The 26,824-nt window shown below is 47.3% G+C and overlaps 1 protein-coding gene across 2 annotated transcripts in view; it reads right to left on the reverse strand.

Moving 5' to 3' along the window:
* Positions 1 to 1,829: 1,829 nt before the first annotated feature.
* The window catches only part of SH3BP4 (SH3 domain binding protein 4), a 106,151-nt gene continuing 81,156 nt past the window's right edge, over positions 1,830 to 26,824 (reverse strand). For both annotated transcript variants that reach the window (XM_031968255.1, XM_031968256.1), the window contains 4 exons: positions 20,687 to 20,926; positions 14,318 to 16,689; positions 3,239 to 3,427; positions 1,830 to 2,500 (listed from right to left, as the gene is read on the reverse strand). In XM_031968255.1, the coding sequence (XP_031824115.1) occupies positions 2,276 to 2,500; positions 3,239 to 3,427; positions 14,318 to 16,689; positions 20,687 to 20,804 (2,904 nt within the window). In that variant the 5' untranslated portion in view covers positions 20,805 to 20,926 and the 3' untranslated portion in view covers positions 1,830 to 2,275. The remainder of the gene's footprint in view (positions 2,501 to 3,238; positions 3,428 to 14,317; positions 16,690 to 20,686; positions 20,927 to 26,824) is intronic.

Here is a 26,824-nt window from a genome sequence, read left to right on the forward strand (position 1 = left end):
GCAATTAAGTGGCCAGGATTCAAGCCCAAATCACCCACCCCAAATCCTCTCCACTGCCTTTCAGAGCCCTTGAGTGTCACACCAAAAATATGACAGTTGTCACATCATTCTCAAAGGAAGCTGGAAAAATGGCTTCTTGGAGCCGCTTTCTTCCCTTCCTCTCCCAGCCCTGACAGCACCTCCCCTTGCCCCCTTTCAGACACAAAGCTACAACTGATTCATTAGTGTTTTATTTAGAGTTTGGTTTGGTGCAGGGGAAAAAAAACAAAAAACACTCAACAGGTTGGTAACATTCAAAAAAAGCTTCTGCAACTTGGTGAATTTTGGTTGTGCTACAAGGTAAAGTTGCATAGGCAACTACTCAAAGCCCCTGAGGAAAAGACGTGAGTTTAAGGTGCAAACGGCCATTTTGTTTTCTCTCTGATCCGAGCCGAAGCCCAGGATGTCCTGGGCCGGGTCAGGGAAGAGGAAGGCTTTGCTCAGGGACAGACTTCTCCCTCATTTTGAGTTGGGAACGAATTCCCCTGTTTGGAAACATCTGCAGGGTTCACAGAGGAAAAACCCTGCTGGCACAAGTTTGGGGCCGACTTTCCTCAGTTGCGATAGCAGCTGCTCTGGCTTCCCACTGGCTCCCAGCAGCAAGACAAGCTGACCCCAGCAGAGCAGATAAGAGGGAGGGTGGGTGCTCGGGGAGCAAGGCTTTCTGGGTCTTTTGACAGGAGGGGATCAATTGCTTGGATTCTGGAACTGGCCCCTCGGCACCCCCTGCTTCTCCCCAGGCCATTGGAGACCAGCCTCTCCCTTCCTAGACCCAGCCACCATTCACCAGAACCCGAGACCCGCCACCAGCCTGCACACACGCTCAGCCTAGTTTGCTTCAGAATTCACTAAGGTCTCCTTCTATTGTGGGTTTAACCCTTTTGTTTCCCCAGGGACTTGATTTTTGAGGTGTGGGGTAACCTTTTTTCCTTTGTGAAAGAATATTCCTCACTCCAAATTACATCTCCTTGTTACGCTAAAACCCTTCTCACCCCCATTATTTCCAGGAACCCACAGGAAGAACAAGAAGACAATAACCGATGGGATTCCAAGAGGAGCCCAGTAAGTGTCGGTAATTTGGTAAATGGTACTCCCAAAGGGAGAGCCAGGAATGACCATAGGACGGTCCTGGTTAGGCTGCCTATGGCCACTGGGGGTGAAGGAGGGTCTCCTGATGCTGCATTTGGGAAAAGAGCCAGAGTCAGTAGGAAGGAGTTTCTCTCGATCACATCCACCGATTATGTGACGAGCTTCTTAAGGGCCGATTTGCCTGCCTAGTCTAGGGGAGAGAGACTCCGGCGGCTCCTCCCTGCCGGGTAATGCATGCCTGTGAACCATAAGGGATGCACGTCTTTACGCCAAATATAGGGCAGGGGTTCCGAGGTAGGTACCACAGTCCCTCCACTGCGTCTAAGGTGGCTCTTTCTTTCCTCAGCTGCTTCCTGATTGCCGGGAACAAAATGATAAGGTCAGCTGCAAAGCTTCCTGCTAAAGCTCACACACCACGAGAGATCCCAAAACTCCAATGGTACAAAACCCCAAAGAACAAAGCCTGGGCCGTTCTCAAATGAGGGTGAACCAGGCTTTGGGTTAAAGACATTTCAGAAGCTCTTACTTTCCTCTCTCAGGACCTCAGAAGCTGGGATCCACTCCATTAGCCTAATCATGCTGGATTAACTGTCTTGTCAGGCTCACGGAGCTGAAATGCAAAACTGGGTAGGGGAGTCAAACGTAAGAGAGATTTTTTAAAATATATATATATATATATTTTACAAGATCAAAAAAAAAAAAAAAGCATACCATAATTTAAAAAAAAAAAAAAAGGCTTTATACATCTGAAAAAAGTCCACATCTTCCTCACCTCACCTCATCAGCGGTTTTATTTTTTTTCCCTTTTGTCTGTTAAAAAATTAGATATTCTGTATGTTTTTTCCAAATAGCTATAAAAACATGATTTTTCATTTTATACTTTACAAGTAGAAAGTCCGTTTGATTGGCAACAATATACAATAGAAAATCTCTTCGGGATGGTCCTGGGTCAGGAGAATAGCGAGGAAGGGGGAGGGATGGGAAAGAAAAGAATATGGAGATGCTTAGTCCTTGGCCATGGTACCAGTCTGGAGCAGAGGATTCTGGTCTGTACCGAATGGCCTGCTCTTCGTGTTCAGTTCCATCCTGGGCTGAAGGCCATTCATCATAAAGAGAAAGCAGCAGAAAGGGTTTGAAAGCCCACATATCAGATGGCAAAGTCTTCATGGTCCATGGGGCTGAAGGCAGCTGCCCTCAGAATATCGAGGGAGTTCACTAGGATCAGGGTCCCTGTGAGATGTTTCCAACGCTTCGTAATGGGGTTCTTCATCTTGTCCAAGCCCAGATGGAGCTCCTGGATGACATCCCGATAGCTGTCCCCAATCTGATTGCTCCATGTCAATAAGAAGTCATAGGCAGGCTTCCACATGGCCTAGAATGTTAGCCCAAGACAAAGGAGGAGAGGGATGAAGTTAGGAAGCAGGAGAACTATTATTTCAACCTATGTATTTAATAAAAGTAAATTACAAAATACTTTTAGTATTTGGGGGATGAAACAGTTGAGAGGTGACTTGTAGAGGTGACTTAAAATAATTATTCACCATCCTTCACTTTATAGAAGAATAAACTGTTTCAACAAAGGGATGGGGACTAGACCATAGCCACTTGTCCTCCATTTCAAGTTCTCTTTTGTCCACGCTAAAATGTCTTTAATGGCAGGCTGACCACCTTTAAAATTTAGCGTCAAGTCCATATATAAGAAAATGAGAAATTGCACAATGATGGGTCTAGGGAAAGAGCCTTCACTGCTGCAATTCAACAAGGGGTTTCTTTCTATTGGGATCCTAGAAGCCATTAGTTACTTTAATGGTATATTCCTAGTCAGGCCCAAGAAGAGGACTTAAATGTAGCTCAAAAGGGCCTATTTATGTAAAGCCCAAAGCCCTGATCTAATGATGGAATGCAAAAAAGGAGAGGTCAGCTTATCTGCCCAGAAGAATTAGGGAAAGAGCTGTCCTTGAGCCCAAAAATAAACCCACAAACACCCAGTCCAGTTGAGCTCTGGGGCAGCTGGAGCATAAGAATTCTTCCCACCGAGACCCCTCCTCCCTGAGCAGTTTCATCCACGGGGCCATCTCCATCCTGTGCCAGCGACGGAGCCCCTCCTCACCTCACTGTCGACCACCCCGTTCCTGTCCCGGTGGGGAGACTCGTAAGCATCCATTTGTTGCTTGGAGACTTTGGCGAGCTTTTCGGCCAGCTCCCTCCATCGCTGGGCCACCTCCACGGCGGTGGTCAGGAGCACGAAGTCCTGGATGAGCCTGACCACGAGGCCCTGACAGTCCATCTTCAACAAGGCCTGGAGGAACAAGAACACGGCGGTGAGGCTCTGAGCACCCAAGCCAGGCACCCGCACATGAGACTGCAGACCCAAGTCAGCCTCCCAGAAACCCAGGGAACCACCGAAGGTGGGTTAGATTTGAGAACCAGGAAGAGCAGCTCCTGGATTCAGACTCTGGCTCTGTCCCACTGGGCAAGTCACTAACCTCCCTCAGCCTCAGTTTCCTCATCAGTGAATAAATAATACTCTCCCCCAAGACTGTTATGAGACAACATCAGTGTTTTGTGAACTTTAAAAAGCTCCTTAAAGAACTGTTATTACCATTATCACTTCAGATAACACATTTAATCTTAAAGGAAGCACAAATCTGAAAACACTCTACAAAGAAAGGTTGCCCACACAAGGTACTCCTCCGTGAAACAAATGCAGGCTCTACGACCTACTCTCCGTGTGCGCTTGGGCAGTCACTTCCTTATCCCCATCACTGCGCTCAAACCCATCGCCACCATAATCATCACCATCACCAGCTGGCCTTTGGGTGGCACTTTCCTGTTTGCAAAGCCCTGTAGGGATGGCAACCACTTCCATTCTCTGGGAATCACTTTTTTTTTCTCTTTGCAAATAAAATGAGGGACTAGACAAGAGGATGGCCAAAATTATTTCCCATTCTGAATTTATGCTCCCATAATCCTACGCCTGTACAGCTGTGAGCTGTGCTCCCTGCTAACGGTCCAATCAATCCAGTGATACTTTTGACCATTCTGGGCCATGGCCTTTGATGAGTTCCAACACAGATGGGGGCCCCGCAAGCTGCTGGTGTCCTGTTTTCCAAACCACTTTCTAGTTATTTTGCACATAATTATATGTTTATTTTCTGACAAGGTGTATTGAGATCCTCAAAGTTCAGGGCAGCTCGCGCTTGGTCTCTGTATCCCCAGCCCAGTGCTTGGGACTAAGGCTTAAATGATCAGAGGATGTCAATCTTCCTGGGACACATGGGAAAAAACCAATGATGACTAAGCATGGAATACGCCTCCAAGACACTGGGGCTCACTCGCCGGGTGTCAGGGAATCTATAAAGCAGAGGGCAGAAACGGGAGCTCCCTCCCAAATCCTAAATGCAACAGCTTTTCTCCTCCAAGTTAAACAAAGCTGCTAATCCCTCTAACAAGTACGTGAGCAGCTGGAGATAAAAAGAACTGAACCCGGGTCTCCAGAGATAGATATCTTTCCCCCGTGGCGCCATATTGTCTTTTACAAGCCTTCATGCACATATTTTGGAGGAGTTTTTTCTGAAAGGCAATTTTTCTGAAAACTGTCACAATTAGGGTGTTGGAAGGAGACCACAAAGAAGGGGCTGATGATCAAAGAATGGCTAATGTCACACAAGTGATAAATAGCAGAGCAGGACTTGAACCCATGCCCTGAAAGTATTTAGCCACATGTTGTGCTAGGCCCTGGGTCTACAAATGTAAAAGTCGAAAAGTCCCCTCAACCTCATGGAGCTTCCATCCAACCGCTGATGTGAAAGTGTACAGGCTCTTCTCAGGCCCTCAGGGAAGCACGCTGTCCTTGCCTAGCTTACTGCTGGCTGGTACAAGAAGGTCAAGGAAGGAGCTGGTGTGATTTCTTTCCTCCTCTTCCCCTTAATTCCCAGAGGGATCAATAAAATGATCCCACCTTCTTGGCTCCTATTCAGAGATCCAACCTCAGCTGCACTTGGATGCATTTTGAGGGATAAGAAAAAAAGGTGGAGGATGAATGGGCTTCTTTCTACTAATCAGTCGTTTCAGAACTAGACTGACCAGATGTAATCGGCTTTCTCTGGTCAATTAAAAAGAACACACACCATTAAAAAAAAAAAAAAAAAGTTAAATACATACACAAAGGGCTGTACATAAATGGAAAAAACCCACACAGACCGGTTATTTATTTATTTTGGGGGGGGGAGAAATGTGGAGTACTCTGGGTATAGAACGACGGTTACACGGAAGCAGAACTGCATTGGCTGGTTTTGCTGAACTGGCTTTCTTGTACAAGAGGAAGTCCCATTGGACAAACAGGAGAAGAAGAGAAATATGTCTCGGAAAAGGCACTAACAAAACTTTAAAAAAATAGAGTATATACAAAATCATACTTCGGTCATTTACTGATTGACATAAATGTGCCTTTTTAGAATAGAAATCTATTCCTGCTTTTCCATATTTGTCTTCTTCCTTGACTATTCATTTGTTAATAATTTATAATTTTGTTATATCCCTCCTTGCCTTTTCAGGGGACCCTTCAGGACTCCTATTTCTTACTCCAGAAAGGCTCTATTTTGGATCTAGATTTGAGGTTTGGAACTATTATATTCCAACTACGTTATAATCTTTCTCACTGTACCTGTCCTTTTTGTACCCTTTTTTAAAAGTAAGATATTTATTTATCTGGTTCTTATGAGTTTTTTGTTTCGTTCACAGTAAAGTCTTACATTCATATTAATCCATCATGACACGCAAGGCAGTGGCCAATATTTTTATTTCATAGGGAAGAAGCTGGAGAAAATAAATTACGGTTCAATCAAGGTCATGGGGTCAAGAATCCAAGCATTTTAAACACCCAACTCCCATCTTTTTCACGCTCCCCTTGCAGTCATGTTAAGAAAGTCAAGATACTAAACTGGAACTTGGAAGTATCTTTTTCAGAGGAAATGGGATCAAACCCATCCTCCCTGTGAAATTTTGATCCACACTTTACTGAAGGTGACCGTTGTAAATCTTGGAAAAACAGAACTCTGGTGAATGTCCCTCGGCCCCCACTTCTGAGATTTTGAGTAAACGAGCACTTATTTGTACGTTTCTAAGGATTCTGGGACTGAAGGGGTGGAGTAAGGATGAACACTTTCTAATGGGTTCAATGCCTGCAAGCCCAAACCCAAAGTTCCCAGACAAGCCAGCTCTTTGGTGACTGGTGACTGCCCACGCCATTTGGTGGGGGTCCAGGAGCTGTGTACTAAGGCAAGCAGGCCCAGGTAGTCAATTCGGTGGACTCTGAGATGAACGAACACCCCAGTGCCCAAATGAAGCCATTGTTCACTGGGTGAACACAGAGGAGGCAGCCCTGGGCCCCAGGACCTCAGCAGGAGTCTTCCAAGCAAAGTGGTTAATGCTCCCTCCCCCCTTTAAAAGTTCATACTAAGTTAAGGGGGTAGAAAAGGCTCTGGGGACATTTTTCCTGCAAGCTCTTTATTTCATCTTCTTCCCAAATGTCTGTATCCCTCTGTGTGCAAAATCAGCTGAATCTTCCTATAAAACCTCATCACCTTTGTTATTTCACTTTCTCCCCCTAAGCTTTGAGCAATAAATAAAATCACATTATTTGTGCCCTCACTGGAGTCCTTATTACCAATAAGTTCAAATTCAAACATCCCACTTGGCCTTGGAGTCCCGGCATTTCCCAACAACGAACCATCTCTCCCTCCCCTCCCGCCCCCTTCCTCTGGACACCCTCTCGACATTCCAGGCCTCCCGGACAGCCAGAGCCATGCACTGCCTGGAACGCAGCTCCTCCCATCCCCACCTTCCAGATTCTTTCGACCTTCACCCCAGGACCCCCCTTCTTACGATCTTTAGCTGGAAACCTGCTTTATCAGACACCCCCAGTCGTCCAGAAGAAAACACTAGTAAATCACAGGCTTCGGCTGTCAGGTTGCTAACTGCACCACCTTGGACTTTGAGACGCCAACAGTGGCAGGAGAAAAGCCCCACAAAATAAAGCTGCTTCTTTCTCGGGCCTAGACATTCTAGTTCAATATTGATCCATGCTCCGTGTTTGGAAAATAAAAATGGGACTATGATTTAAAAAAGAAATAAATAGAAGAGTAAACATTTATAAATATATATATGTCCATGCTTCTCTCATGAGCTAATCACTCACTGATTATAGATTATGTGATAGAAGAACTGATTACGGATAAATGAGCTGGACAGGGCTTGCTTCGGAGGTCATCTACACTGGTCATGCTGAGCCCCAAACGTGCTCTGTTGCACAAACTGGCTTCTCCAACTCCAGCATCAGCTGGATGCCGTGAAGTTGGGAGCCATGGCACATGGCCGGTGGGTGCCCACGGTCACACAAAAGGGCTGAAAGAGACCTCAAGGCATCTTGTCTAGCTTTCCAGAGGAAGAAGCTACAGGGGAGTCTCAGAATCTGTGAGCCGGCTCCATGCGTCAAGTCCAACCTATGCTGAGCAAAATGGCATCTTGGATAAAGTCTTGTCTGTTCAGGAAAGTTCAAATTCAAATCTTGCTCCAGATACTTATTAGGTACCATTGGGCAAGTCACTTAACTTCTCATGGTCTCACTTTTCTCCTCTGTAAAGTGGGGGCAACTTAATACCTACCTCCAGGGTTGCTGTGAGGATTGAATGGGATAAAACATACAAGGGTCTGGGTGGTTCAGTAGATTGAGCACCAGCTTTACAGTCAGGAACCAAGTTCAAATCTACTTCAGATATTTGATACTTATTAACTGTGTCCCTTAGTCACAAATGCCTCTCAACAAAAACAAAAAACACCAAAAACCCCCAAATCCAAGTATAAAAAAATAAAATAAAAGATAAGCATTGAATTGGTCCAATTATTCTGGAAAGCAATTTGGAACAATGCCCCCAAAAGTCACATTCAGCAATTTGTATCGCTAGGCTCATTTATCAATGAGACCCAAGATCTTATCTGTAACAAAAAAGAAACACAGCAACAATATTTTTATTAATGGAGATGTAAGGAATTCCCCATTACACTGTCACCTGTTTGATAAATGGTCATCTAGTTTCTGCTCAAACAGCTCCAAGCAGAGGGAGCCCGAGCTCAGGGATCTGCCCAAGAGCAGAGATAAGGAAGAGGTGGGGTCCTTGGCTCTCCACAGAGCCCCTTCTTACACCAGTGGGAAAGGGTGACCGGACTCCCAACAACGGGAGGAGAATGGACCACCCCCTTATGTCCACATCCCGGATCCTGTATCACTTTCCAAAAACACACAGAAAACAAGTCACGGGCACCTGTCTAAACACTCCAAGACAAACATCCAGGCAGGTGGGATTCTGGGCAGGTGGTGCTTTGTGGATCAGGGCCATCAGCTGCAAACATAAGGCATCACCATGGATACACAAATCGGCCCTCCCCTAGGGATCACTTTGTTAGACAGGGTGAGTGCCCTCCCAAGCCTGCTCAGGGAACGTTCCAAGCTACCTCTGCGATCTGGCACGGCTTATTATGCTCCCTGGAAAAAGGGAAACTATGCTCTGTGTTGCCCATCGGTCATGACTTAAGAAAAACTAAGATGAAAGTATCAAGGATCCAGACCGAGCACCCATGATTCCTTCCAGTGAAGAGATGAGGAGGCAAGACAAATAGACGGTGGGTTAATGCAAAATGAGACACATTTATGGACAGGGCCAATGGGGCACTTTGTTTTCTGTGATTATAATTCTATAACACAGTGCTTTTTTTTTTCCCTTTCTTCTTTCCTCCTTTTTCTGTTCTTTTTCTATTTCTTTTTCCTCCAGTGAGTGGGAGGTGGGCAGGAGGGGAAAAAAGCCTAATAATTGAAAAAAGTACATTTAAACAAATTAAAAAAAACACCCAACAAAGCATCAAGAATCATCCAAAGCTGCAGTTCAATTTTTAGGACTCGCATATCTGGCAAAAAGGGTTCTCAATCTGCCATAACAAACATATAATCAATCTGTTTGCTAAGTCACTAGCCAAGCTCAGTGTCCTTAATCTCATCTCCATCTTTCAGCCCGAGTGAAATTTAATTATTGGTGTGAAATTGTTCGAGCTCATGTTACAAAGGTTCACAAAGCATCACATTTTCAATTCTGCCACGAGTGGGGCTGGAGCTAATAGGATATCGTTTTCAGCTCAAGATACTGGGCCATATTTAGTCACGTCACCCCCTCCCCCATTTCCCATCTACAACAGGTACTGGGAATTGTTGGATGGCCCTCCCCCAATCACTCACACACACACACACACACACACCCCATTTGGGAAGTTCAGTCCCATTTGCAGAGGAAGAGTGACTCACGGGGATTTTCACACCAATTAGTGACAATATGGCAGCCTTAATCACTGCCTCATGCTGGCTGGTTCAGAGGTGGGGCTGCTGGTGACAAAGAAGCTGCTGGGGAAGGAAGGGGGAAGACAGAGACCAGGGAAGGCTTTCTGAAAAAGCAGCATTGAAGTCCTGCTCAAAAAGAAGGGCAGGAAGTCAGTCAAATAACTGAAAGTGGAAGAAAGACCATATTTTGCACCAGAGAACAGCTTGAGCCAAGGTACAATGAGGGCAGAGGGCAGAGAGAAATGATTATGGGGAGCATTTCCCCCGGTATGACAGTGTACATGATATTATTTCCCTCGGTTACAGAGACATTATTGCAGTTTGGCTATAAAAGAATATGTCATTCCGAATAAGGCTGGAAAGGGAAGATGCTAATGTGAAGGGAAAAGAGTTGGTTAGTTGGGAGCCAAGGAAGATTTTTAACGAGCTGAGATTTCCAGATTTCTGGAAGGTCAGCACAGCCACAAGTGTAGGAATGGAAGGTTAGAAGGGGGCTCCTGCTCCAATCCAAACAAGCACTGATGAGGATGGGATTGAAGCCTTCTGGAGGAACCCTGAGGCCCAAGGGAGCCGAATCTACCAGAGAGAGCAGAAACTCTCTGCCTCCCTCTATGGTCCGGGCCACCTGCTTCTAACAGGCATGAGAGTAGGGGAATGGGGGTGCAGGAAGGGCAAGGCAGAGAGGGAGGCAAGACAGTGAGGGGAAAAGAGCGATGGATGAAGGGGAGAGAAGATAAAATGGATAATTTCACGGACAAAATCCAAAAGCTTTTTTTTTTTTTTTTGGAACGAGAAAAATCAGTGCAGATCTGGGTGTGCTGAGCACTGAATATCACGCCCTTTCTGCTTAACTCCTTTTGTTCGACTTTTAAATTTTTCATCAGAAGGGGTGGAGAGAAAAGGGATATGTCAGGAATTATGGTGATGGAAAAACAGGTGGTATGAATAAAATATAAATCTGAACCAAATTGATGCAAGCAGAAAGGAGACATGAGCTGAGAATTTCAAGCATGTTTCCTTGATAAACAGCCAATAAATGGGGATGCAGAGAAATGTAAGAAAGAGGTATTGCTCAATAGATGAATGATCAAAGGCTACGGAGACAGAGTTCCGACAAGAAAAAGGCAAGTCACCAGCCAGCAGAGTAAGAAGTGTTCCAAATCACGAATAAGCAGAGAAATGCACCCACCATGCGTGTCTCCTACTAATCAAAACCTACTGAGAGCTCGACTGAGAAAGAGTCAGGCTTACATGGTTCAGATTCATGTCCTCCATCCTCAGTCGGGTTCTCACTAGAGCAATCGCTAGCTTATTGTCCCCATGGAAGCTGGTCTAAATCTTTTCTTCCTTCCCTGATTCCCCACAGTCCACCCACCGACTCTGATAGTCCAAGCCCTAAGTTCTTATTTTAGAGAGAAAACTGAGGTCCATCAACACAAGCTCCCTCTTCCTCTCAAAACCCCCTGGACATCACCTCCCACTCTTTCTCTCTTTTCTTAGTCTCTGACACTGAAACAAATCTTTTTTCATCACTTAATCCCATCTTCGCCAGTAGATTAAACCTCACTTGTCTCTCCTTTGGTATTAGCTCCTTGCTGATGCCTTAAAGTTGCCCAAATCTTTAATAAATAAAACAAATTCACTGGATCCTACCACATACTCAAGCTCCTTTCTTTGCCAACTAAACTCCTGCTCCTTTTACTCTCATTCAGTCCTAACCCTTTATCATTCTCACCTTCTCCTTAAGGATCTCTGCCAACTTTCAAAGGATGCAAAAAGGGATGGACATCTCCCTGTTTGACTGAAGACAGCTTCCTAACTACTGGATTTGACCATGATCCAAAGGGATCTGGACCTCTAGCACCTCCTCAAAATGAAAAAAGTCTCCAGAGAGCATCCCTCTCTATCCCCAACCTTGGGGTGAAGAAACTACACTGACAAGTGAAGAGGGAGCCTGCCAAGGGCCTTCTTGGAGGAAGGCTGTCCAAAGGACTGTTAATTAGTACAGTTCACATGCCCAAAGGGCTATCAAACTGTACATACCCTTTGTTCCAGCAGTGTCTCTACTGGGCCTGTGTCCCAAAACAGATCATAAAGGAGGGAAAAGCAGCCACACATGCAAAAACATTTGTGCCAGCCCTTTTTGTAGTGGCAAGAAACTGAAAACTGGGTGGCTGCCCATTAGCTGGAGAATGCCTGAATAAGTGATGGTATATGAATATAATGGAATATTACTGTTCTGTAAGAAATGACCAGCAGGATGATTTCAGAGAGGCCTGGAGAGACTGACAGGAACTGATGCTGAGGGAAGTGAGCAGGACCAGGAGATCATTATTCACAGCAACAATAAGATGATATGAAGATCAATTCTGTTAAATGTGGCTCTTTTCAGCAATGAGATGATTCAGGCCAGTTCCAATGATCTTGTGAAGGAGAGAGCCATCTGCACTCAGAGAGACTGGGGGAACTGAGTGGATCATAATATGGCACTTTCACTTTTTTGTTTTTATTGCTTGCATTTTGTTTTCTTTCTCATTTTTTCCCTTTTTGATCTGATTGTTTTTTTGTGCAATAAGATAATTGTAGAAATATGTATAGAAGAATTGCACATGTTTAACATACACTAGATTACTTGCCATTTATGGGAGAAAATGAAGAGAACGGAGGGAGAAAAAAAATTTGAAACAAAATTTTGCAAGGGTGAATATTGAAAATTATCTGTATATATTTTGAAAATAAAAAGCTTTGATAAAAAAAATTAATATGGTTCAGAGCTCTGGGGCTTTCTGAAGCTCTGATACCCAATCCTTTCAGCAGTTCATGGAAGCTGATATGCACACATTCCCTTATCTTTGGAGACAGATGCCCTTAAATCTCGGTCCCCTGGCAGCACGCCAAGCGGCCCCAGGTCTAGTGCTTGGCCAACACCGATGGAGGGTGGAATGTCAAGTCTGTTGATGTAGTGCTCTGATAACAGACCGGTAGGTTGGCATTTCAGGGCGGGTCAGTTCTCAAAACACTGAGCGCCATCTCGGAACAGGGTGTCTGTTCTCCCTTCCAACATTTCCAAGGAGAGGAGCAAGAATAAGACACAGAATCATGCCATCTAGCTCCAAAAGGCTCTCTGGGAATCCTCAAACACCTTCCTTTGGGAAATAAGGAAGGAGACACGACTTATTTCTCCAAGGACACACGGAGAAGTGAGCCACCAAAAGGATGGCTTTACTATCAGTTCTTTGACCATTTACCCTGAGCATGAATGAGGAAGACTAGACACAGTCACAACTTATATTCCATCTCCTGGAAGGCAGGAGTATCTTAATTTTCATCTTCATAGCATAGAAACCGGCAGTAAATCCATAAACAATAATTAAGCACCTATGGTGTGCCCAGTATTGCGCTAAATGCTGAAGAGAGAAAGAGGCAAAAGACAGAATCTCCCCTCCCTCCTCTGCCCTTAAAAAGCCCCCAGCCTCAATCTAGTGATCCAGCAGGTAGTTCAAAAACGTTTGCTGAGTACTCGAGGGCAAGAGCAGAAACACTTCCCTAGTTTTCAAATTCTATCAAATCCTAGGAAAAAATATTAGAACTCGGAGAACTCCATCTAACCGTGAAGATCATCCCTAATCCTGCTTAGTTTTCGGATGAGAGGCCCACCGGAGGAGAATCCGTGGTCTAACAGGGCACATCGAGTGAGCAGTAGAACTGGCCGAACACCCAAGTCTCCCCACTTTGCCCCCAACATGGACAACCCTTCCCACTCACTCCGTGCTGCCATCAAAGCTCTTGTACACATTTATAATGTAGCCATTATAGAGGAACATATTATTGAAATCCATAAACTAATTAATAATTAACTAATAGTTACAGTTTTGGTTTTCAGGGTTTTGTTTTTGTTTATTTGGGGGAGAGGGACCCCTAACATTTCCTCTCTACCTGAAGTAAATATATTCCATAAAATCACAGAATATCAGAGTGGGAAAGGCACTTGTCCAACCCTTACCCGAACCTTAGTCTGTAGGCTCTCCCAATACACTTAACATTCAACCTTTTCTCGAAGTGAGGGAAGTTTTTCTATTTTTATTTTTTTGCTGAGGCAATTGGGGTTAAGTGACTTGCCCAGGGTCACACAGCCAGGAATTTGAACTCAGGTCCTCCTGACTTCAGGGCTGGTGCTCTATCCGCTGCGCTACCTAGTTATCCCCGGAAGTGAGGGAATTTAGTGAATTTATCCTTAGGCTGTTGTGTTCTTAAATGCATCAGGGCAGTAACATTGTCCTTTCCTTTCCTTAGTGTTTGTTGTTAAAACATAAATAACTGGCTATGGCAGCACTTGAGAAGCTTTTATTCTCGACTTTAAGGGATTCCACCCAAGACTCCCAGCAAGCTTGGGCTCTAGATTGCCTTGGAAGCCCGTGCCGACTTGCACTCCCGGGAAGAAATTGGGAACCGTGTTAAGATTAAGGCTGAAAATCAAGAACCATTCAAAACGACGGCTTCATCAACAGCAGCTGCTACTCCCCTCTCATTGTGCATCCGTCACTGACATTTCCATATTAAAAAGCATGCTAAGTGAGTTATTTTTGGTGTGCCCAGGACCTGTCAGAATACCCCCAGATGTCCCGTGATGGATCAAACAGAGCCCTGGAAATCTCCATGAAATGGGCATTATTCCCATACTTTCCTAGGATCCGTCTGAAAGCAGACACCCCGTGACGGGCACGGAGGGGACTAGCTAACTCTCAAACGTGTGTGGACGCTTTCCAAGTCCACCCCAAGGGAGCCGAGCTGCCGAGTACTCACCATCATGAGCTCCTTCTGAAAAGATTTTCTGTCTTTATTCTCAGTATTGTTACAGTCTTCCTTCAACTTTTCCAGGACGGAGGCCACGCGCTCAGGCTCACTGTCCAGCTCCGCCCGGCAGAAGAAGGTGAGCGGCAGGTTGACGTAGCCCAAGGCGTCCGCGAACGAGCGCCAGCTGCTGATGTTCTCCATGAGCAAGGTCCGTACGGAGGCGTAGATGTACGTCAGAAACTTGCAGGGCCTCAGGATCTGTTCCAGCAGCACGCTGGTACTGAGGTCAGGCCCGGAGAAAAAGCACGGCCGGATCTTCCCGACGATGAGCACGTTCTTGGTGTGCACGAGTCCGATCTTACCCTGGTAATACCCGATGTACCACTCTTTGGTCCACAGCTGCCCTTTCAACTTGATCTTCTCCTCGCTGAGCAAGGCTATGACATCCCCCTTCTTGTATTCCAGCAAATAATGGTTTTTATTCTGTCTCACGACCGTCTTCAGCAATTTCCCGAACTTGAGGCTGGCCACGGGACGCTCCTGAAAAGTCGGGTACTTGGTGGTGGCGGCCAGCGGGGACAGGATGATCTTCCCGATCTCGTTCTTCTTGAGGAACCTCCGGGGTCCCGAAGGCTTGACGGCACTCTTGGGCGGGGGCTGAGGGGTCTGGACGCAGAACTGGGTGAGAATGGCCTCCTGGTCGTCCTTCACCTGGATCCTCAGGGTGAAGTCGGACAGGTCGTTGGGGTCGTGGGAGATGATGGGGAAGATCAGGCGGCTCACCTTGCCCAGCTTCATCTGGAAGCCCCGGACCACCTTGGCTTGCTCGCTGGCTCGGACCTCGTAATTGGTCATGTTGGAGAACATGCACAGCCGGAGGTCCTGGGGCCTAGACAGAACGAACTGGTGCTTGCCCCACAGCTGCAGGGCCACCGGAGAAGTCCCGTGGACCTGCCGCGTGACCTCGCTCACCAGCAGCGTCTTGGGCGCGCACTCGTGCCCGAAGAGCGTCACCACTGTCTTAAAGGAGGGATGGATGTGTTTGGGGCCGTACACCCCCACGGTGATTTTTTTATTGATGAAGTCCCAGACGGTGGAGGGGTACAGGATGTTCTGTCCGTGGGCCACGATGGCTATGTACATGCAAGGCTCCAGGTTCTCCAGGTGGACCTGGATCGTGTCGCCGTAGTTGTAGAGCAGAGGGACCGGCACATAGGGCCCCTCCTTCATGTCGCTGCGCAAGCACTGCACGGCCACGGTGCTCTTACTGACGACGTCCTGCCGGACCTCGGCCGAAACCTTCATCTCCAAGATGATGAAGGACTTCACCTCCATGTTGCTCAGTTTCACCTCCAAGACCGGGCTGATGGTGCTCGATTTGTCACTGTTGAGCTCCAGGGGAGGGTCCAACAAGGCTTTCATGGAAATCTGCTGCATCTCCCCGGGAGCCACGTGGCCCTCGGGCACGTGGATGGTGATGTTGGTGTCCGGGAGCTGCACGGCCCCCCCCGACGTGTCCAGCTTGCACACGATGTTCGTCTCCACGGGCTGAGTCTGACCCCAGCCGGGATTCTGGCCAAGCAGGTCCAGATCGTGGCAGGAACGGGCCAGCTTTCGGTGGTTCAACCAGGCGGTCCGAAAGTCCTCTCGGCTCTGAAACTGTTCAGGGGTCGGAGACTTTAACCCGGTGAAAAACGTGGACGACGAAGGGGCTTCTGACTTGGCTTGGAGGACGGAGAGCTCGGATAAACTGTACGACCGTTTGCTTCTGAAAAAGGGGTTGTCCCGCTTGATGGGTTGCTCGGCGTCGGAGAGTCGGTTGGTGGACGGCAGCTCGTCAAAGATGTTGCCGATGCTGTTGGCGGTCACCGAACCGGTTGTGGTATAAGAAGGGGGGGGCACCTCTGTGTCAAAGAGCAGCAAGTCCACCGTGGTCTTCGGGACCGCTTCCTCCACGCTGGGCACGAGGGGCACGTTCCCATTCAGAAATGGGTTTGTCTGCACCCCGTTCCAGAAAGGATTATTATTGTGGGCTTTATTCGACCCCTTCTTCTCCTCCGTCCAGCCCCCTCCCAGCAATTCCAGCTCCTTGGCCATTTCGTCGGGGCTGTCCAGAAGATTGTCGATCATACCACTGTCGCTCAACGTCGAGTTGCGGTAGTTGACGGGCTGCACATAGGAGGAGGGGATGTAGCCCATCTCCGTGGTGTTGTGGGCGTACCACCACTCCCCGCCCGAGGTGTCCAAGACGTACAGGCGGTCCCCTTTGGAGAACTTGAGGGTGGTGAAGTTGGTGGGGCAGTAGTCCTTGATTGCTATCACTTCTTTTGCGTTTCCAAACGGCGTGGGATTGTCGCCAAGCAAGGCACTGGGGGAAGGCACTGGAAAAGAGTAAACAGAGTCAGTGAGCCATCAATCGTAGGGGCTTTTTGACAGACAGGGGAGGCGTGGGTCTGAGAGGGAAAAGCCAGAAAGGCCTCAATGAGCAGAGGTGTGGCGAGAGCCACACCTGGAGTCCCACATCAGGAGTTCAGATCCCAGCTCTGGCACCGTGAACTCAAGATTTTGGGGTGGATCATTCAGTCTCCTTAGACCTCAGTTTCTTAACATTCAGGAGATGGGCTAGAAGTCTTTGAATGTCCCTTCTGCTCCAGAGCTACCATCCCATGAACCACCAATGCAAATATCCAACCTAAAAATGGATTTCGACTAGACTAGAGAGACCCGATGGACGGTCAGGAAGATCTTACCTCTGAAATGGGCAAGACCATGGGCAAATCACCATCTCCCCAAGTCTCAGTCTCCCTCTGGAAAACAGAACTGCTAGTGCCTAGGGCATCTACCTAACAAAACCATTGTGATCGTGAAAACCAAAATGTCAAGATGGAATTATTTCATTCTTTTTACTTGTCCCCTCTGTGCCTAGCAAAGTGACTGACCCACGATCTAACATCTACATCTAAAAAGGGCTACAGAAACGTCAAGCATTATTATTTTTAATAGTATTTTGTTTTTCCAAATTCATGTAAAGAAAATTTTCAACATTCATTTTGGTAAGACTTGGTGTTCCAAATTTTTCTCCCTCTCTCCCAAAGGACTCTGGTATAGTGTGCAATATATACAGTCCTTTTAATCATAATTCCATGTTTTTCATGTTGTGCAAGAAAAAGCAGGTCAATCAAAGGGGGGAAACCACGAGAAAGAAAAAATAAGCAAACAAGCAAAAAAGTGAAAACGCTATTCTTCAATCATTCGGTCTCCATTCCTCATAGTTCTCTCTCTGGATACAGATGGCAACTTTCATCCCAAACCACCGGAATTGCCTTGAATCAACACATTGTTGAGAAACATTATTATATTGAAAAAGCAAAAGGAAGGTGAAGATGAGTGGCCAAGGGCTTCCCAACAGAGTTTCCAATGATCAATACCATTCAGAATGTCAGACACCAGCACGGTGTGAGTTGGGAAATTCCTAAGCCCAGAAATCATTAAGTCCAAGCTCCTCAGTTTCCTTAAGATGAAAAAGTGACTCCTAAGCCTATACCCAAAACTAAGCAGATGAGGTGGGATTGGAAATCAGGTCCTTGGACTGCAGAATTCATTTCCAATTAATTCAATTGAATAAGTATTGACTAAGGATTCTGGTGCTAGGACAGGTGCTATTGAAACACTTTAAGTACTTTTTCCTAGGAAAGGTCTCAACTACAATGGGGAGCGACATTTTCAGGGCATGAACAAAAGGCTTCCTTAGTCCCTTCTATTCATCCCTGCCTGTCCCCCACATGTGCGTAGAAATCAAAGGGAGAGGTGGTAGCTACAAAGAATGCTGAATTTGGGGACCTGGAACCAAATTCCAAACTCAGGGCGGCCATTCGTTGCCTACTTGACCCCTCGAACAAATCACTCCAACTCGGTTTGACTCGGAAATGCAGGGATTAGTCTCCAAGATTCTTTCAGGTCTAAGCCTAGGAGTCTAGGACAAAGGTTCTTAACCTGGGCTGAAGAACTTAAGAAAGAAATAAAAAAGATCACTGTGTTTAAACACTTTCTTTGTAATTCTCTTTCATTTTAAGCACTTAAAACTTTATTCTGAGAAGGGATCCATCGGTTCCAGAATGCCAAAGGGTCTGTCTGCAATACATATATGTGTGTGTATATGTATATATAATATGTGTGTGTATATATATATATATATATGTATGTATTCTATGTGTATATATGTATGTATATGTAAAAATATACACATATATAATATATCTTTGTGGATGTATAGGTATATATATATATAAATACAAATATGCATATGTATATAACATACAAAGTAAGAACTCTTGCCCTTAGAAATTATTTCTTTTCTTTTTCTTTTCTGCAGACACCTAAAGATTAAAATGATCAAGTCATTCCGGGCAGCTTTGGGATTGGAGGAGTTTCTGGCAGTGCTGAGGTGACCTCAGAGGCTGTTTCTGAGTCACAGGCCCTCGGGGCCTGGAGATCAACCTGACCAGGAAGCATCCCCGTCACATGCCCGGCTGGTGTTTATGAAACGCTGCCCATCACGGGGAGCCCTCTACCTGCCAGGGCCAGCCCTCCCCCTCCGCCCAGCTGCCTCCAGAATGTCAGCACCGCAGCTGCCTCGGGGAAAATCCTGGCCACCTGCCCGGGCGAGGCCTCTGACCCCAAGCAGGGGCAGTCGGGCCTCCATGAGGCTCCTGCCTCCTCCTAAGCTCTGCTCGGGCCCTTCCGTCCGGAGGCTCCTTCCCGGTCCCCCTCCCCCACATTCACTTGCCATACCCAGAATTTCTCAAATATTTTAAATGTCATTTTTTTAATCTCGCAAGTACATTTAAGTATCTTCCGCAGCCCTCCCCCAAGGTCACCTGACCCACGTACACGGCCCCATTCTCTTTTGGGGACCAATGAGCTTTGGAGTCCATGCCATCTGTGCTGTTGGGTGAGTTTGTTTCACAGCAGGGGTTACCGTTAGCACAGGCAACAGGCGGCTGGATCCTCCTCGGGAACAGGGCGAGCCCTGAGGCCCATCTCGGAATCCAGAGCTCATGCAGTCCAGGCTCCTCATTGGAAACCAGGGTCCGAGGGCCAGAACACCCGGATCACCCAGGCGGGTTAGATTCGAACTCGATGCTCGGACCGCAAGGACAGCCCTTTCTACTGCATCGGGTCAACACAAAAGGGGCCAATCCCTAGCCCAGGACACCCGGGCAGAGGCAAGACCAAGTGTCTGAGACAGAGTCACACGGCGGACAGTCTGGACTGGGAGTAAAGAAGCCCTGGCTTCCAATCCCTTCTGCCCTGCTAGCAAGGAGGACCCTGGGCCAGTCACCCACGCTTCGGTCTCCCTAGGACTAAAAGGGGCTTTTACCCAGACCAAGACCAACGATCTGTACAGACATTCCATGCAAATGGCAGCTGCACGGAAGGGGAGGCGGCCACTTCCCAGGGGGCTCCAAGTCTGCAGCAACATCCCCCCCAGAGATGCCCTTAAAGAAAATCCTGTCATTATTCAGACGAGGAAACTGAGACTTGGGAAAAGTTGGCTGAGCTGCCATTCTGATGAAGAACACGGGCTGGCCAGGCCAGGGACCACGTAGAGACGGACCAGTTTCCTCATCTGTGAAATAAGGAGCTGGGACAGCAAGGGTCCTCCACCCATCCCTGGAGGTGGGGAGTGCAATGGAGAGAGGGAAAAACTTGATATCACCCACCCCCACAGAGAGGAACTGGAATGAGGCCGTGGTGGAGGCCATGGCAACCGCAGTCCTTCGGTGAAAGATCAACGCACCCTTTGGGTCCACAAGCTGTTCCCCCAACATTGATCTCCTTGCTAGACCTTCGTCCTTGGGCACCATTTAAATGATCACCTGCTATCCTCCCAACAGGGAATACTGACCTACCCTTCCCAACCAGGAATACTGACTCCTCCTTCCCAACCGGGAATACTGACCCATCCTTCCCAACCGGGAACCCTGACTTCTCCTTCCCAATGGGGAATACTGACCCCTCCATCCCAATTGGGAATATTGACCCATCCTTCCCAACCAGTAATACTGATCCATCCTTCCCTCCAGGGGAAGAGGCTCTTTATACTTCTCCCTGTCAGATCCTTTGACTGACATTTCTCACCGTGAGCCCTAATGTGATCAGGTAGAAAGTCAACATACAGCACCTATCTATTGTGCCAGCTGGGCCAGGCTGGGGAAATGAATAAGGGGGAAACGATCCCCTTGCTCTCAAATAGCTCGGAGGCTACTGGGCAAGCAACAAGGACCCGCACTCGGGGGCAGCCCCGACCTCCACATCTACCCATCCTTCCTCGCACAGGGAGGCCCCCCGAGGCGGCGGCCGTCTCCCCCAGCTCACCTTTGACATCGTTGAAGCTCGTCTCCGAGAAGCCCTCGCTCAGGTCTATCAGCGTCCCCTCGGATTTGCAGCGCGGGAGCCCATTGGAGTTGGCCGCGCGGATCCGCTGAGCTGCCATCTTGAAACCCTTTCAAGAGGGCTAGTGCTTCATGTTTCCTCCCCAGGCTCCGGCCGCCGTCCCTACGACATCCGTCCCGGGCAAACCTGGCTTTCCCAGGGCCGCACTTTCACAGCGCGCGTCTGTCGGAAAGGGGAGACAAAAGCATGGTCAGGGTGGACCCAATGGCCATTTACAGGAGAAGAAACACTCCCACCCCCGTCGGAAGACGCTCCGGGAACGGACGACGGCCGAGAGCCGACGGCCCACGCCAACGTTCCGCCCTTTGGGTCTGCCCCGGGTGCCATCCCATCCAACCCGAGCAGTTTTCTTTGGCCTGGTATTCATGCCTTCTCTTCCTGGTGGGGCCCCGGCACGGCCACCTGGCCTGCCCATTCATCCCAGTCAGTGAACAAGATAAAACATTATTTGTTCTGAATACACAGCTGGTTTTGTGGGTCGGGGGAGATGTGTGTGCACCCGACAATACGATCATTGTTATTTCATGAATAGCCAATCCCGGCTCCCCGAGGGGCCGCCCCTCCTTAGTCCCGGAGCCTCATGGCTCTCTGCAGACGTAAGTGGGTCCTGCAAACAGCCGATGGAGCTTCTGGGTCAGAGAAATGGGCCTGAATGGGGACAGCTCCGTCTTCCCGATGATCGCCCCATGACCGCGCGACTCCTGACAACAAGCAGTCAAAGGGAGACAGCTGGGCCACGGGCACAGACCCCCAATATCTGCCCCTTCATGAAGTGCTTCTGTGTAGGGCCCTGTCCCGTGGCCCAGCTACGGAGAACGACCCAGAAGGTGCATCGGTGTAGAAGAGTGAATGTAGAAAATAACGGGGGTGGCTGGGCTCAGAAAGGGGCCCCACAAAAAGAGGTTCTTGGAGATGAGCTTTCGGGGAGCCAGGATTCCCAGGAGACGCAGGTGAGGGAAGGCACTGCAGGTGCGCAGGGGGAGGTGCTCTGCAGCAAATGTGCATCAGAAGCAAAACCAATTCTGCACTGGCCCAGCTGAAAGGAAGACAGCCCTCATTATCTCTGGGCTCTGTTTCTCATGGAAGAGCACAAAGCCAGCATCCCGTTCCCTGGGAGTGGGGGGCACTCACTGATGGGGGACGGCAGTTCCCCGAGTCACATGGGCTGGAAAAAAGGCAGCTCTGCTCTAAAGAAACCTATTTCATGCTGCATGAAGTCTCCCCCAGACATGGCCCTGTCACCAGACCTGGAAGGTTGGGGGGGAGGAGGGGCCTGCCAGGGTTTCCCACCAGGACCAAATCTATGAACTGAGCCAGTGTCCAATATCGGGTGGAGGCAGGGTCAACCATAGCATACGCTGGACTTGGGCCTTCTTTTATTTCTCACTTGAGACAATCATACAAGGACTGGCTAAAATATTGGGAAGGAAGCAGAAAATGGGCATGTGCGGACATTTGTACTGTAATGTTAAAAGAAACTGAGCAAGACAGAGATTAGAGACCAATTCAATAGTTTATTAAATGGAGAGAAATATTCTGGGACCACTGGATCCCAGGGCTAGACAAGACTATCATCTCAAAGTATAGGGACAGTAAGTCTTTTATGGAATAACATTAACAATGACATAATGCAGAGACCTAGGTGAGGATAGCCTCGTAGATGGAGGTTACTGATATTCTAATGACATTAAGAAATGTCTATAACACCTTTATCTCAACCATTAAGAGGGGACGGTCATAACCTTAAGGCAGAATTAAGAAATAGGACAAATGGAGGAACTGATCACCCCATTAAAAGTGACCTTTAACATTACATTACAAGGCTGTTTTTTCCTTATGGCTGAAACATGCTCCCTCCAACCCCCCAAGCATCCCCCGTCGTCTCTCCAAAAGTACGGCCGACGAGCCGTCTTCAACATCCCCTCCCTTCTGAAATGACATGGACAGAACGTGGACAATGACTACAACTCTGAAAGCAAGAAACCCACCCACTGCAACGGCTAAGAGCATTTCAAGGGGAACCACAACAAAACAGGCTCCCGAGCTCCTGCCAGAGGGCTGCAGGACCCACCAAAAAGAGCATGTTTTAGTAGGGAGGAGTCTGTTTTTTTTTTTTTTTTTTTTAAATATATATATATATATATATTTTTTTTTATTTAATAGCCTTTTATTTACAGATTATATGTATGAGTAACTTTACAGCATTAACAATTGCCAAACCTCTTGTTCCAATTTTTCACCTCTTACCCCCACCCCCCCCCCCCGATGGCAGGATGACCAGTAGATGTTAAATATATTAAAATATAAATTAGATACACAATAAGTATACATGACCAAAACATTATTTTGCTGTACAAAAAGAATCAGACTTCGGAAATATTGTACAATTAGCTTGTGAAGGAAATCAAAATGCAGGTGGGCATAAATATAGGGATTGGGAATTCAATGTAATGGTTTTTAGTCATTACCCAGAGTTCTTTCTCTGGGCGTAGCTGGTTCAGTTCATTCCTGCTCCATTGGAAATGATTTGGTTGATCTCGTTGCTGAGGATGGCCTGGTCCATCAGAACTGGTCATCATATAGTATTGTTGTTGAAGTATATAATGATCGAGGAGTCTGTTTCTACAGGATATTTTTCCTTTCTTTTCCTAGATTGTGTTGGGGTGGGAGAGGCCAGAAGGCTAAGGCTTCTCCCTCCTCCCAGCAATGAAAAGAGAAAGGAAGGGAAGTCTGATGCAGCCCCAGATAAGCAGGACAGCTTTGAAAGGCAATTTACTAATTGTCTTAAAGAGATTCTCCACTTCATGCACATTCCCTCCTTTGGTCACAGAATGCAGATGAGAATGCAATTAATCTGGTTTCTAACACAATCCATGTGACTTATCAGTGTGAACCTGGATCGTGGCATTTCCCAGATTTCTCACGGAAGGGATGGACTCAGGAGCCTCCTTGGTCACTAGCTATCTTTGATCTAGATTGATCTAGCACCACCCTCCCTCAGTTAAAGATAAACTCTCCAGAGTGCTTTGTTTTTGCCATTACTTTTTGGCTAAACTAAGTCCAGTCTTTCCTTCCCCATACAAAAGTATCATTTAGATAAAACAAAAAAATTTTTTTAATCTACTCCGATGATTTCCCTGACCTGCTCAACAGAAGTTCCCTCTTCTGAATCCTCCAGGGAAGGAGCTACAAGCCTGGGGTCTTAAGAGATAGCTTGGAGTTCCGGAAGGTCATCAAAACTATCTCCTCAAGATATGGGCAAGGAACTCTCCTCTAATTTAAGAAAGGGCTTTAGATAAAACCTCTGGGGAGAAGGGAAGGGATTTGTAGAAGTGAACCAGAAAAAGGTCATCCCCAAGTGGGAGCCATGTGTTTACAAAGGGAAGAAGCGTGCAAATCACACGCCAGGGAACTTGATCTTTTAGACATTCCCGTGCCCACCCACATCCCACTCAAAGGAGACGTTCTTGGCCAGCACAAGGTGCCCACTGCACAGAACAGACCTAATTCAGGGAAATGTAGCTGCCTCCCCGACCCTGTCCAGCGAGCCAGCCAGCGGACCCCCGAAGGCCTGCGGCCGCTGCTGGCACAAATGGAAGGGCTCCCTTTATTCCAAGCGAACCGGCCACTATAGGACCAGCAGCCCAAGGCCACGAGCTGGGAGCCTCCCGCATGATTGCTGCAGCCCAGACTGAAACCTTCGCTCCCACCCCCAACAGCACCAATTGCAAATAGGGCAGCTCTCGCATGATTAACCTTATTTCTATCCCCCTTTTCCCAAACATCACATCAAAAAACAAAAATACAAACAATTCTTGAAGGCAGATATGATCTAGTCAATTCCTAGGAGAAAACCTTCAAGGCAGAAAATGAGAGAGAGATGATCAGAGCAGAACCACTAGGGATTATGTTCTAGGGGGGCCTCCCAATAAACACTGAACTGATTTCAAATCTGTATCCCCAAACAGGCCAGATGTTCTTTGGATAAACTGGGATCTTCTCTGCCTTTACATAGTCACAATGATAAGAACAGCTTCTTTTTCTAAGGCTTAGAAGGGGCTTTCTGGGAAAGAGCCCTCACTTTTGAGACAAAAGGGTCTGGGTTCAAATTCCATTATAGACCCATACTTTCTGCACAACCTTAGTTTAATGACTTCATCTTCCTGGGGCCTTGGCAGGAAGACAAATTCAAGTTCAGCTTTGGAATTGGAGCAAATCATTTCCCTTCAGTCTGCCTCAGTTTCCTCATCTGTAAAGTGGGGATAATAATAATAATAATATGGCAGGGTAGTTCACACAGTGTCTGGCACACAGAAGGTGCTCACTCCCTTCTCCCCAATTACTTTGTATTTTCCAGTAGACTTCTTTTTGTGCATTTTCATGTATATATTTGTCTCTCTTTATCAATGAAAGTGTCTTTGACAGGAAGACCTGCCTTTTTTCCCATCTTTACGTGTCCACAATGGATACAGTGTCTGGCACACAGAAGGTACTTAATAAATGCTTACTGAATGCCCCATCAACTGACCCCCACCAATCAGGCACTGAGCTCCCTTCTAGCCGGCGCTCGCCCTTTCTCGGCGCACACTGCTGCTTTTTGCTTCTGGACGTTACCCACTGCCCAACCCAGCCACTGCCAAGCAGGAACTCATTTCTCCCTAGATTTTTGACGACCCCAGAGAGGTTTAATCACGAAGTGTCCGAGGCAGGGCTGGAATCCCTTGATTATTTATCAGCAGAGATGTTTCTGTAGCTAAAAGCCCCCCATTCTCACCAACAATTTTACAGCAATAAATAATGGAATCAAACAGCTTTGTACATCGAGTCGTGGTAATGGGCAATGCTAGGCTGCCGCAGAACTGTTTTTAACAGGATCCGCAAGCCCTTAAAAACACAAAAGCAGCTCTTTGGGGTTGCCAACATCTGGGCAGATAAGCCACAAAACCAGATAACCCAGAGCCTTGGCCACTTGGCACCCAAAATGAGGGCAGAACATTGCTATTCTTTCAAAGGGCCCAACATCCCCGTCTTCAAATATCCCTTGTTCCTTTGACTGGGAGTTCAGGATAAATTACCTTTCTAGACACGCTTTGTCCTTGGGTCAGCCAACAAATGCCAAGTTTTTCAATGAGATTAGTATAAATCAGCCCATCTCTTACCTGGCCAGGCTGGCTGGCTGTAAAAAACAGGGCTGTGAGGGAGGGAGCATATTCACCTCCTGCCTAAGATGGAACCAAAATGTGCTTTCTCTTTTTACAATGAAGGAGCTTTCAAAAGCACCAGCCATCATGTGAGAACGACCCTCCCAAGGCTGGGCAAAATGTCTGTGGAGGCCAATATACAAGAAGGCAGTTCAGCAATGGGAAACATGAGGCTACATCACTTGGGTTCCACAGGAGAGATTGGGAAGGGGCTTCAGGGACCTGCTGATGTCATTGAACAGTAATGTTCCCCTGACATCTCTGACAAGGGAAGCCCCGAGACTGCCTGAGGGTCTCCAGGGAAGGGGACGCCACCTCCTCCCCAAATGGGATCAGTCAGATCCAAAGGAACAACCACAAAGGAATCGGACTCGCAACAACTTGGTTGGAATCCTGGGCAGTCCCTTAAGCCCACTTGAGTTTTCCTATGTGTAAAATGAGGGGCTGGAACCCCCCCACCCCCAACCTCCATGATTCCTTCTGGTGCTACAATTTTGGGTTCGGACAGACATGGATCTCTTCCACAATGAGATGATTCAGGCCAGATGCAATGGTCTTGTGATGGAGAGAGCCATCTGCATCCACAGAGGACTGTGGGAACTGAGTGTGGACCACAACAGAGCATTTTCACTGTTTTGTTGTTGTTTGTTTGCATTTTGTTTTCTTTCTCATTTTTTTTCTTTTGATCTGGTTTTTCTTGTGTAGCAAGAGAATTGTGGAAATATATGTAGAAGAATTGCACATGTTTAACATATACTGGATAACTTGACATCTAGGGGAGGGAGTAGGGGGAAGGGAGGGAAAAAATCTGGAATACAAGGTTATGCAAGGGTGAATGTTGAAAATTATCCATGCATAT

Source organism: Sarcophilus harrisii, chromosome 4 (assembly GCF_902635505.1).
Source record: "Sarcophilus harrisii chromosome 4, mSarHar1.11, whole genome shotgun sequence".
Classification (NCBI taxonomy): domain Eukaryota; kingdom Metazoa; phylum Chordata; class Mammalia; order Dasyuromorphia; family Dasyuridae; genus Sarcophilus; species Sarcophilus harrisii.